The sequence below is a fragment of the Ovis aries genome, chromosome 3 (genome assembly GCF_016772045.2).
Source record: "Ovis aries strain OAR_USU_Benz2616 breed Rambouillet chromosome 3, ARS-UI_Ramb_v3.0, whole genome shotgun sequence".
Taxonomy (NCBI): Eukaryota; Metazoa; Chordata; class Mammalia; order Artiodactyla; family Bovidae; genus Ovis; species Ovis aries.
In genome coordinates, this window is record NC_056056.1 from 105,151,493 (window position 1) to 105,165,314 (window position 13,822).

The 13,822-nt window shown below is 45.6% G+C and overlaps 1 protein-coding gene across 2 annotated transcripts in view; it reads left to right on the forward strand.

Moving 5' to 3' along the window:
* Positions 1–13,822, forward strand: part of ACOXL (acyl-CoA oxidase like) — a 372,099-nt gene that overhangs the window by 236,613 nt on the left and 121,664 nt on the right. For both annotated transcript variants that reach the window (XR_006059556.1, XM_042248150.1), the window contains exon 13: positions 5,056–5,145. Coding sequence is in view for 1 of the 2 variants with exons in the window: in XM_042248150.1 (XP_042104084.1) it covers positions 5,056–5,145 (90 nt within the window). In the remaining variant the exon portion in view is untranslated. The remainder of the gene's footprint in view (positions 1–5,055; positions 5,146–13,822) is intronic.

A 13,822-nucleotide genomic window follows, 5' to 3' on the forward strand; every position in this document is an offset into this window, starting at 1 on the left:
GCGACCCCATGGACTGTGGCCCACCAGGCTCCTCTGTCCATGGGATTTCCCAAGCACGAACACTGAAGTGGGTTGCCATTCCTTTCTCCAGGGATCTTCCCAACCCAAGGATTGAACCCAGGTCTCCTGCACTGCAGGCGGATTCTTTACCAGCTGAGCTGCCCGGGGAGCCCTGTATGTGACCGTCTTCTCCTCCCTATGTCCTCACATGCTCTTCCCTCTGTGTCTGTGTCCCAGGGTCTCTACTCTTTTTCTCTTTCTTTACTTCTTAAATTATGAAAGTATGATGATGCATTTATAGGAGACTTGGAAAATACAGAACATGTAGTTTCATTACATATTACAATTATTTTTAAGTAGATAAATTAAGATTTTTTAGTTGGAATTTCAACATCAAACTCTCAAAAATTAATAGAATGAATATACAGAAAAGTAGAAGAATGTAGTAGACCTGAAAAGCACCATGAACCAGTTCAACAGAATTGAGATTCATACAGTTTTCACACAATAGCGGGACTGTTGTTGTTCAATTGTTAAGTCATATCCAACTCTTTGCAGCCCCATGGACTGCAGCACACCAGGCTTCCCTGTCCTCCACCATCTCCTGGAGCATGCTTAAACTCATGTCCATTGAGTCGGTGATGCCATCCAACCATCTCACCCTCTGCCACCCCCTTCTCCTATTGCCTTCTGTATTTCTCAGTATCAGGGTCTTTTCCAATGAGCTGGCTCTTCACATCAGGTGGCCAAAGTATTGAAGCTTCAGCTTCAGCATCAGTTGATACAAATTCCTAATGTCTCTTCTGATAAGGACACCTGTCATCATGGATTAGGACCCATCCCAGTGACTTTATTTAACCTTGATTACTTTTTCACAGGTCTTATCACCAAATACAGTCAGTCACATTAGAGGTCTTGAGGGTTAGGACGTCAATGTAGGAACTTCAGGGGACACAGGTCAGCCAAGAACACACAGGCACACACCCCATACTCAGGCACATGCTCTCTATAATGTTGTGATAGGGCCTCTCCCGAGTAAATTTGTAGATTTGACTTGAGATACACTGGAGGCCTGCGATTCATGGGGTCACAAAGAGTCGGGCACGACTGAGTGACTGAACTGAACTGAACACTGGAGGCCAAAGTTTCAGGCCTGTGGTGGAGAGATGCCCAATGTGACAGGCAGGGTGGGAACCCAGTCTGTTCCCCAGCCAGGCTTCAGCCATGGACGCATCAGGAGCCTAGAACTGTGGGTCATGTGCGGTCCTCTGGCTGAGTGGGCCTCTTTGGCTCCCCAGTTAAAGCTGAGACCATTTTGAGGCTTAGAAAAATGAAACAGAATCCAAGCAGGGCATGAGGGAGCCCTGTGGCTGAAAGATGGGGGGAAATGTCTCGGGCAGGGGTAGGAGTGCAGAGCAGGCAGTGCAGCCTGGGTCATTTCGCTAGAGTACTTCGTATTCTCTCGGAAGCACCAAGGAGGAAGCCAGGCCCCTCCGTCCTGGGCCCTGGGGAGGCGCTCCTCCTCTGGGCAGAAGCGGGGCTCACGGGTGTTGGCTCTGGGGAGGATGGGCTGTGGGAGGGGACAGTGTGAGGCGTCATGACGCTCTGGGTGGTCCGCTCTGCCCCTCTCAGGCTATTCTACGGAGACTGCATCATAGCTCCGCCCCAGTGGTTTCAGGAGCTTGGTGGTGACGTGCCGGCCATGGTGCCACCCCGCACGTGGTTAGCCTTTGGGTTTTCTCTCCACTGCTTCATTTTAGTTGTCCATCAGCTCTTTGAGGGCCATGAGCCCTGTCACCTTGGCTCAGCCAGGACCCTGCTGCTGCTGCTGCTGCTGCTGCATTGCTTCAGTCGTGTCTGACTCTGCGCGACCCCATAGACGGCAGCCCATGAGGCTCCCCCTTCCCTGAGATTCTCCAGGCAAGAACACTGGAGTGGGTTTGCCATTTCCTTCTCCAATGCATGAAAGTAAAAAATGAAAGTGAGGTTGCTCAGTCGTGTCTGATTCTTAGCAACCCCATGGACTGCAGCCTACCAGGCTCCTCCGTCCCTGGGATTTTCCAGGCAAGAGTACTGGAGTGGGATGCCATCGCCTTCTCTGAGCCAGGACCCTGGGGAGTCTCAAATGATCCGAATCATAGTCACACAGTTTTCAAATGAAGAGAGGCATTCAAAGCTGAGTTTCAGCATCAATTTCATATCAATTATCTGAGCCTCAAATCAATTATAATGTGTGTGAGGAACTAACACAGGAACATGAGGCATCTTTATGTTCGGGGAACTCCAGTGCCCGTTCTGTGAGAGTCAGTGGGATTCTGTGCTGGTTTGCTGCCTTCCAAGTGGACCATTGGTCTGGTCATTTGAAAGCCCTGATTGTGTGAACAGTTCAAAAGCGTCAGAACTATGGAGCTCCTGTTCCTCCTTCCCCTGCTGGAAGAGACCAGGGCTCAATGCTCAAGGGAAAAGTACTTTGTTTCTTCAAAATTGTTATTTTAAGCCTTTAGCCAGTGTGCTGCTTATGTATAATGGCTTCTTCCCAAGTCCAAGGTGGTATATGCTATGTTCATTTTTTCTGCACCAGAACTTGATGGATTATTCGAGAATATAGCCCTCCAGGCTTACTCCCTTCATCTGTAAAATAGAATAATGCCTACCTCACAGAGCTGTTGAGTGGAAGAAAAGGATTGAGTGACATCATAAATGAAGTTGGGTCAGGCACCCAGTGAAGTATCTGGCTAGTGGCAGGTACTTCACAAATGGTATAACAATGATGATGAAGGTTGACTCAGTTACTCCCTGGCCAGGGACATACTCTCCGGGCCTGATCACACTCAGTCAGAACCCGATCTCATGTGGTTTGCCTGAGGGTGAGTGGGGTTTACCTTGTGTCTGTGATGGGATGGGGAGGCCCAGCTTCTCCAGACTGGAAATGCTGCTGATTTATTTATGCATAAATACCATGATGGTGCTAGCAGTAAAGAACCCGCTTGAAGTGCAGGAGACTTAAGAGACATGGGGCCAATCCCTGAGTCGGGAAGATTCCCTGGAGGAGGGCATGGCAACCCACTCCAGTATTCTTGCCTGGAGAATCCCAAGGACAGAGGAGCCTGATGGACTATAGTCAATAGGGTAGCACAGAGTCAGACACAACTGAAGTGACTTAGCGCACACACACACACACACACACACATACACACACACAATCATTTTACCTTTATGAAAGTAATGAGAGTTGAACAGGCCCTTGCTTCTGTAAACTATATTGTGCAGAGGGCCTGCTCAGACTGCGCTGATGCTGAGGGGAACAAGGAGAGGGAGGGGAGCATCAGAGGACGATTCTTGGGGCAGGAAGCAAGGATGCTTCGCATGGGCATCAGGAACCCAGACTGCCCCCTTCTTGCCCGCTTCTGTCACTCAAGTGGCCATTTTCATAAATGAAGTGGGTCCCCCAGGAAAAAGCTTCCCAAGTGGTTCAGCAGTAAAGAATCTGCCTACCAATGAAAGAGGTGCAGGAGACGCAGGTTCGATCTATGGGTCAGAAGTGGGAAATGGCAACCTGCTCCAGGATTCTTGCCCGGGAAATCCCATAGGTGAAAGAGCCTGGTGGGCTACAGTCCATGGGGTTGCAAAGAGTTGGCCATGACTGAGCACACACACCGCCCAAAGATAATGGGTACCATGCGTTTGGAATACACAGCTGCCCCAGGGAGTGCCCTCTGTAACTCTCCCTGGCCCGTGTGGCTTGAAGATTCCAACAGCGGCTGAAGCTGATCATTCCCTAGCAGAGCCAAAGTGCTAAGTGCACATACTCCCAGGAGAGGCGGTGTGACAGCTGCCTCTGGTGTAACTCACGTGGCTGGACTGATCTGGAAGCAGATTTTGAGAGAGGGAAAGATCTTGAGAGCTAAGCGGCAGAACAATGAGCTGGAAGAAGGAGAGCGCAGGGGCCTTGAGAAGGTGATGGGCCCAAGGCCAGACACGGGGAGCTCTGCTCCCTCCGCTTCTGGCCTGGGGCTGGTCCACTTTCTCGTGGGCAGCTGGTTCTCCCAGGGTGTGTGCAGAAACACTTCAGAACTTTGGAAAGGAGCAGCAGGCTGCTGCCCTTAAAACAAGGATTTCAGGAAGTGAGAAAAGAAAAAAAGAAGCAGAAACGGGCTGGAAACAGTGTATATTCAGGATACAGAGTATTTAAGGACATTAAGAGACAGAGTGGCAATTTAGGATTTTTACGAGGTTGCCCAAGAATCGTAGGTAGCTTTGCTAATTCTTTTCTGCTTGATTTTTTTGAAATTTACTGGAGTGCAGTTGCTTTACATATTGTGTTAGTTTCTGCAGTACAGCGAAGAGAATCAGCTATGTGTATACGTATGTCTCCTCTTCTTTGGATTTCCTTCCCGTTCAGGTCACCACAGAGCACTGAATAGAGTTCTCTGTGCTATATAGTAGGTTCTCATTAGTTACCTATTTTATACATAGATACATAGTACCAATAGTTGGGTTGGGTTGGGGGAGGCATCATTCACCTGCATTTTGTGGGATATAATCATGAATTTGTTTTTAGTTGCTAAGTCTTGTCTGACTCTTGCGACTCCATGGACTGTAGCCTGCCAGGCTCCTCTGTCCATGGGATTTCCTGGAGGAGAGTACTGGAGTGCATTGCCATTTCCTTCTCCAGGGGATCTTCTTGACCCAGGGATTGAACTGGAGTCTCCTGCACTAGCAGGTGAATCCTTTACCACTGAGACACCAGGGAAGCCCACTTTGATTTGGAATAGAAAAGCTAGCATAATTTGTTGAAATATTTTAGAAAAATGTGACATGAGTGTTTTTAGATGTTTTTGCTGCTAATGAAGACTACATCACAAATAATATTTATGGACCAAAAGCCAATGGGATGGGTCAAAATTCTTAGAATAGTTTTTCTGGATAGGAGAAATAAAGTTATTTTCTTTTTTTTCCTAATTGTATGTTTTTAATTTGAAAGAAAATGTTAGTCCTTTATAGTATTGGGACTGCAAATATAAAATTTGTCTTTTTTCCCTCTTTTTTCAATAGGGTTACATGATGGAAAATCAAATCTCAGGCTTAAAATGCGACACAGATGTGTTTGTCACTTTTGAAGGTGACAATGTTGTCATGCTGCAGGTAAGACATGGGAAATGTTTATTCTTTTTAAACAGTGACATTTTCAAGATCAAGTGTTATCCAGAAATCTGAAGCTCTTCCTATGTCTTATCTTCATCTGAAGTCTTTGTCTAATTGGCAGGTGTTTTTCCATTAGGCACTTGCTTTTCCCAGTAGTTGAATGGGGAAAGGGATCAATTTATTTATTTCCTAGCTGATTTTTGATGTTGAAAGCTATCTTTTTTGGCTTAAGAAAGTTACATCTTGTGAGTGTAGAGTCATATATCTTCTACCTGGGAGGCTATTCCCAAAGACTTTGTAAGTGCCTCAAAGGCAACCAAGTGACTCAGTGGAAAGGAATCCGCCGGCCAATGCAGAAGCCTCAGGAAACATGAGTTTGATCCCTGGGTCAGGAAGATTCCCCTGGAGGAAGAAATGGCAACCCACTCCAATATTCTTGCCAAGATAATCCCATGGACAGAGAAGCCTGGCGGGCTACCATCCATGGGGTTGCGAAGAGCCTGACATGACTGAGCACGTGTGCACCCAGAAGATAAACAGGCAAAAGACAGGAAGAGCCAGTTTACAAAAGGAGGGCAATTGATCAGCCACGTAAGTGACCAGAGAAACAACTCTGGGGCCTCTGCAATACCGATCGCGTTCATATCTCAGGCTGCCTAATGTTTAAGAGTATGTTCACATCCCACTGTTGGTCAGAACAAAAGGGACTTCTTCCATGTTGCTCTTGGCCATGTGTAATTCTACTTCTGGGGCTTCAGCTAAACTTATAATCCAAACTGCAGACAACTTTTGGTCACAAACGTTCTCATTAGTGCATGATTTATTACAGCAATAATATTGGAAACTGAATTTTCAACAATAGGAAAATGATTAGGGAAATCATGCTCTGGCCAATCAATGGGGAATTCTATAGCCTTTAAAATTGTACTTATAAAGGGGTTATTACAGAAATTTGAAAAGAGTTTATTATAGAAATTTGTATGATATGGTAAGTAAAAATTATATAAGACTGTATACAGAATGGGATTCCAGTTCGGTGTTTTTAAAGATGAAGAATAGGGACTTTGGGTTTTGCTAAGATATACTGACCCCATTCCCCCCAGGGCTTTCCTCTTAACAGTTAAACACCCTGCATAGAACACAGTGAACAAGCATAGGGAGATTCTTCTTGAAAAATGTTTATTGGAGTGCAGTTGATTTAAGTGTTGGGATAGTTTCAGATGTACAACAAAGTGAATCAGTTACACATATTTCTACTCTTTTCCTGGGTCGGGAAGATCCCCTGGAGAAGGAACTGGCAACCCACTCCAGTATTCTTGCCTGGAGAATCCCATGGACAGAGATGTCTTGCAAGCTATAGTTTATGCTGTCACAAGAGTTAGACACAACTTAGTGACTAAATCGCCACCACTCTTTTTTCTGGATTCTTTTCCCATAAAGGCCATTACAGAATATTGAGTAGAGTTCTCTGTACTATACAGTAGGTCCTTATTAGTATCCATTTTATACACAGTAATGTGTATGTCTCAATCCCAGTCTTCCAATTTGTCCCTCTCCCGCTTGCCCCTCAGTAACTGTAAGTTTATTTTTTTGCATCTGTAACTCTATTTCTGTTTTGTAGACAAGTTTGTAGCCTACTTTTAGATTCCACGTATAAGCAGTATCGTATGATGTTTGTCTTTCTGTGTCTGAGGATACTGCAAATGGTATTATTTTGTTCTTCTTTATGGCTGAATAATATTTCATTGTATAAAGCGGGAACAAAGAAGGCAGGCTGCTCAGGGACCTAGGGACTGGGGAAGAAAATGAAGCAAGTTCTCTGGGTTTCCTTATTGCCTCCCATAAATCCTGGACAGAATATACATGTCCTAAATCTCTAACTGGCACAAACAGAATATGCTTCAAGAAAAGCCTGTGTATCCAGTCAAAGGAAACGGAAGATGGTGGCCTCACAATAGAAAACCTTACAGGCAACACTCCCTCTCCACCAGTTACACGCAACAGAAAATCCAGACCAACACACACACACACACACACACACACACCCCCAGCTTCACCAGGGCCTGGCAGGAACTGACCTTCCCCCTAAGCTCCAGTCTGAGGAAATCAGCAGAAGCAGGTAGCAGGGATAGCGATGCCCTTCTCCCGCCTGGTGGGGCTGGTGGGGCTGGCCGTGTATGTGCAGCTGTTCAGTCCTGTCTGACTTTATGACCTCATGGACTCTAACCCTCCAGGCTCCTCTGTCTATGGAATTTCCCAGGCAAGAATACTGAAGTGGGTTGCCATTTCCTTCTCCAGGGGATCTTCCTGACCCAGGGATCAAACCAGAGTCTCCTGTATTGGCAGTTAGATTCTTTACCACTGAGCTGTCTGGGAAGCTGGGCAGGGAACTAATCTTCCATCCCTAGCCTGGCGGAAGCAAAAAGAGCCCAGTTTCTCCCACTGGGGTAAGATCAGCAGGATCCCTAGGTGAGATAAGACTTCACCTGCACTTAGCAAGATCAAGACCCAGTGAGGCGATGCGAGGTGAAGCTAATTACCAGTGCCCTTCACCCTCAGCTCCAGTGTCAGCAGAGTCCAGTGGAGAGTGAGCACTACGCCTGCCTGATATCAACTAGACTAAACCAGGAGGTGTGAGTTAGGGTTCGTGACCACTCACATTCTCCCCATGCCTGGTGTCAGTGGACCCAGTAAGGAGCTGAAGCTACACATGTACCCAGCAAAAGGAAGACCAATTCGAGGCCTTCCCAGGTGGCTCAGTGGTAAGGAATCCACCTGCCAACGCGGGAGACACGGCTTTGACCCCTGGTCCGGGAAGATCCCACATGCCTCAGAGCAACTAAGCTGTCTGCTCCACAACTACTGAGCCCGGGCGCTGGAGTCTGGTAGCTGCAACTACTGACGCCCACAGGGCTCAGAGCCCGTGCTCCATAACAAGAGAAGCCTCCACAGTGAGAAGCCTGCACGCTGCCATGACGAGTAGCCCCTGCTCACTGCAACTAGAAAAAGTCCACACCGCAGCAGAGACCCAGCACAACCAAATACATAAAATTAAAAAAAGAAGCCTAACTAGACGGCGTGAAGGAGGACTCGTGGGCTCTTTGATCCTCCTCGCCCTGCTCTCTCGCCCCCATACCTCAGTAGACTCTGAGTCTCCAGCCTTCCCTGACTTCGGGGTGGAGTGGAATGGTGTGAGCTGGGTTAGTTAATACTCCACTTCCTGTCTCCCTAGTTTCAGTAGAAGCCAAGAGGACGTTCAGCCTCTGCCCTCGCCCATCATCAGTTAGTTAGGAAGAAGTAGTGGGAATTGGGGCTTGTTGGCAGTCTGCGTCCCCACCCCCCTTTCTCTGGTATGAGCGTGACCAACAGGATGCTGGAGTGTCACCCCACCTGTCCACAGCGAGCCAGTGTGAGCCAGTTACTGCTTGAGCCAGGGCGGTACGGGCCGCACTCACTGGGAACCTGAGCATTCACAGCCCCAGACCTTGCACAGCACCTCGCAATTAAACACAATCTCCTAAAGAAATATCCAAACCCCCTGGATACAGTAGAAAAATCACTCATTATAACAACAACGACAACAAGGACAACCACAACTTGAATGGGAAAATCGACAGATGATGATACCAAAAAGAATTGGATGTTGGAATTATCTGACAAAGATTTTAAAGTACCCATCAAAAGAATACTTCAAAGGTAATTGCAAGTACTCTTGAAACAGATAAAAGTGTCAGAACATTTCAGCAGTGGCAGAAGAAATAAAAGGAGACCCAGGTGTAACTGTAGAATTGAAAAACACAATTGAAAAAACAAATTGGTGGAATGACAGTAGAAGAGATGATCGCGAAAAGAAAAAAAATCTGTAAAGTCAATAGAATTGACTCAGTCAATAGAATTACTCAGTCTGAACAAAGGGGAAGAAAACGAAAAGTCCCAGGGATCTGTTGTGCCCGGTCCAACTTCCTCATCCCTACCACCAGGTGCCGAGGTGCTGCTGTGAAGCGTGGACGTGAGTGCTCCTGTGTAACTCAGAGCACAGGATCAGTGCACCCTACCAGGGTGAAACAAATAGCTGGTGGGACCTTGCTGCACAGCTCAGGGAGCTCAGCTCAGTGCTCTGTGATGACTCCGAGGGGTGGGGGGCGGGGAGGCCCAAGAGGGAGGGATAGATGTGTGCATATGGCTGACTCACTTCTTTGTACAGCAGAAACTGACACATCATAAGGCAACTGTACGCCAGTAAGAAAAACAGCTCAGTCCTCAGCGATGACCTTCACACTGTCCCTTCTCTCAACTCATCCTGAGGTGCTGGTTTGGAAAGCTTGACGGAGGTGCTGGCTTAGGACCTGGCTTGGCAGGTGTTTCCAGCCTCAGAACCCAAGACTGTCCCCTCAGCTTGCCACCCAGAGGTGCTGCGGATGGCTGTGAAGTCAAGATATCTGCTCCTTTCCCCAGATCTAGTGCTCTCACTTTCCTCTGTCAAAAGACCCAAACATAGCCGCTGGAAATAGACAACCTATGTAGTCCTGCAATAGAAATGAAACTTAATGTTTAATAATAGTAAAAAAGCTCCCCCCAAAGAAATCTTCAGGTCTAGGTTTCATTGGAGAATTCTACCAAACATTTAAGGAATAATTTTACACAAACTCTTGCAGAAAATGGAAGCGAAGAGAAGGCTTCCCAACTTGGTTTTATACAACTATTATTACGCTGATACCAAAAGTAGATTACTATCTACAAAAAAAGGGGAAGCTACATATCAAAAACTTACATGATCTTAGATACAAAAATCCTCAGCAAAATTTTAGCAAATTAAATCTTGCAGTGTATAAAAAGAATTATACACTGTGAACAAGTGGAGTTTTTCGCTGGTGTACAAGGCTGCTTTAGCATTCAAGTCAGTCAATGTAAACCATCATATCAAGTGAAAAAAATTATATGATTATATTGGTTTACACAGAAAAAGCATTTGACAAAATCCAACAATAGTTTGTGACTAAAAACTCTCATCAGACTAGGAATGGAGGGGAATTTCTGTAACTTATAAGCTTTCCAGGTGGCGCAGTGGGAATCTGCCTACCGGTGCAGGAAACGCAAGAGACACAGGTTCAATCCCTGGATCAGGAAGCTCCTCAGGAGAAGGAAATGGCAACCCACTCTAGTATTCTTGCCTGGAGAATCCCCATGGACAGAGGAGCCTGGAGGGCTACAAAGGGGTTGCAAAGAGTTGGACAAGACTTGGTGACTAAACAACAGCAAATCCTTCTCTGGACTGGATTATGCTTTGAATCTACTTATCAAAGTAGAGGTGGATATTTCAGAGACCAGGAGTCAATACTTTTCATAGTATTCTTCTGTTACCGACGTGCCTTCCACCCTCTGTCTGAAGGTGCGTCTCTTTAGTGATCCTGAAGGCGCCGTGGCCGCTGCCCCGTGACTGGGGAGAGGCGGGCACAGCGGCCTGTGCTTCGCAGTTAGCGCGCTTGACATGTTTCCCTTTGAGCGGGACCGAAGGTCGCTGACCCTTTCATCATTTTCCTGGGGCAGAGGTTGTGAGCCCTTGGTGAAATTTAATTACACCCTCCACCAAATCCAATTACTGTCCACACTCATGAAATCCCATTATAACTTTCTTCTGCTTCATTAGAGATACCCTAGGACAGGTCCCTTCTTAATCCACTGTGGCAGATTTCCTAAGGAACATCAGCCACAGGCTTTGCATACATTGTTTATTACTCCAGGAAAATATATGCAAAAATTCAAGTGACCTATAGTCCTACTTGCTTAAAAACCAAGCACATATCTGGTTTCTTAGGGATTAAGAAAGGGATTTCACTGTCCCCTCCCCGCCTCTGGAGTATTTTCCCGAGAATTCGGATATTTTGTTTTGTTTTTCTTTTTTCCTACTTTTGAAAATTTCAAACAGAAATTTCAAGAGAAAATTGAACTATTGGTATAATATCACTTGGGCATATTCTCCACCTCCAAATGTTAAGATTTCGCTTTAAGTGGTCTCATTCTTATTTTCTCTATGCACACGTGCATGCGTGCACACGTGTTTATGTGTGTGTGTGTATGTAACCATTTGAAAGTTGTAGACATCAGACATTTCATCCCTAAATTAAACGTTAACATTCATTTTTTAAAATAAGGACATTTTCTTACAAAAGCACAATACTGTACACCTAAGCAAATGAACAGGAATACCATAATGAAAGTGAAGTAAAAGTGTTAGTTGCTCAGGCATGTCTGACTTTTCGACCCCATGGACTGTAGCCTGCCAGGCTCCTCTGTCCATGGGATTCTCCAGGCAAGAATATTGGAGTGGGTTGCCATTTCCTTATCCAGGGGATCTTCCTGACCCAGGCATTGAACCTGGGTTTCCTACATTGCAGGCAGATTCTTTACCTTCTGAGTTACCAGGGTAACTCAGCAAAAAGTAATTAGTATTCCTGGAGATATGTGATGGCTTTGCATCCATAAAACAAAAACATCCCGGGGACCTCCCTGGCGGTCCAGTGTAACCACAGACTTCGAATGTGTGGTGGTTGTTTAGTCTCTAAGTCCTGTCTGACTCTTTGTGACCCATGGACTGTAGCCCACCAGGCTCTTCCGTCCATGGGATTCTCCAGGCAAGAATACTGGAGTAGGTATTTCCTTCTCCAGGGGATCTTCCTGACCCAGGGATTGAACCCGGGTCTCCTGCATTGCAAGAAGATTCTTTCACTCACTGAGCCACCAGGGAAGCCGAAGGGAAGTAAAAGGGAAAGGCTAAGAGACATGGATGATCATGTCCAGGGAACTGATGACATTCCCCAAAGAGGGAGCAGACAACACAGAGAGGTGGATGAAATCAGAAAAATGAAAGAAGACAGTTTCCCAAACCTGAAGAAAGTCACAAGTCTTTCTTCACACCAGGCAGGACCCACCAGACAAAGTCAGAGCCTGAAAACAGTCTGGAGAATTTCAGATCACCAAGTAAGGACAGAGAGAGGGCATCCAGATGTTAGACTGAAAAGAAACATCAGATTATTTGGTAAGAAAAGAGTCGGATTGACCTCAGCCCTATTGGCTGCAGCACTGGAGGCTGGAGCAGTGCCTCCTGACTCCACTGCACCCACACGTCTCTGGGGCTCTTGTCACAGTCGGACTCTGGTGTGGGTCCTGGGCTTCTGCATTTCCAGCAAGCTCCTGGGTGACGGTGACGCTGCTGCTCTGCAGACCACAGTTTGAGTGACCAGGGTCTAGAATAAAATAGAATGATGCCTTTAGAACTCAGGAGAAAATTACTTTGAATGTAAAATTTTACAGCTAGCTAAATTATTCATCAAATATGAGCCAGACTTACAGATATTCAAATGTTTGGGAGGTTTACTTTGCCATGCACTTTCTGAAAAATATTACTTGTAGATGAGGTGGAGAAAAGTGTAAAACAAATGAATAATTAGAAAGATATCTGAGGTAGAGAAAGATGGCGGAGGAATAGGACGGGAAGATCACGTTCTCCCTCACAAATTCCTCAAAAGAACATTTCAACGCCGAGCAAACTCCACAAAACAACTTCTGTAGGCTGGCAGAGGACATCAGGCAACCAGAAAAGCAGACCATTGTCTTCAAAAACAGGTCACTCCACTGCACTCCAGAGAGAAGAAACCCAGCTCCACCCACCAAAACTCCAACACAAGCCTCCCTAACCAGGAAACCTTGACAAGCCACTGATAGAACCCCACCCAAAGTGAGGAAGCTCCATAATAAAGAGAACTCCACAAATTATCAGAATATAAAAAGGCCACCCCAAACGCAGCAATATAACCAAGATGAAGAGACAGAGGAATACTCAGCAGGTAAAGGAACAGGAGAGTTGCCCACCAAACCAAACAAAAGAGGAAGAAGTAGGGAATCTACCGGAGAAGGAATTCCGAATATTGATAGTGAAAATGATCCAAAATCTTGAAATCAAAATGGAAACGCAGATAAATAGCCTAGAGACAAGGATTGAGAAGATGCAAGAAAGGTTTAACAGGGACCTAGAAGAAATAAAAAGAGTCAAAATATAATGAATAACACAATAAATGAGATCAGAAACTCTCTGGAGGCAACAAATAGTAGAATAACGGAGGCAGAAGATAGGATTAGTGAAATAGAAGATAGAATGGTAGAAATAAATGAATCAGAGAGGAAACAAGAAAAACGAATTAAAAGAAACGAGGACAATCTCAGAGACCTCCAGGACAATATGAAACGCTCCAACATTCGAATTATAGGAGTCCCAGAAGAAGAAGACAGAAAGAAAGATCATGAGAAAATCCTTGAGGAGATAATAGTTGAAAACTTCCCTAAAATGGGGAAGGAAATAATCACCCAAGTCCAAGAAACACAGAGAGTCCCAAATAGGATAAACCCAAGGCAAAACACCCCAAGACACATATTAATCAAATTAACAAAGATCAAACACAAAGAACAAATATTAAAAGCAGCAAGGGAAAAACAACAAATAACACACAAGGGGATTCCCATAAGGATAACAGCTGATCTGTCAATAGAAACTCTTCAGGCCAGGAGGGAATGGCAAGACATACTTAAAGTGATGAAAGACAGTAACCTACAGCCCAGATTACTGTACCCAGCAAGGATCTCATTCAAATACGAAGGAGAAATCAAAAGCTTTACAGACAAG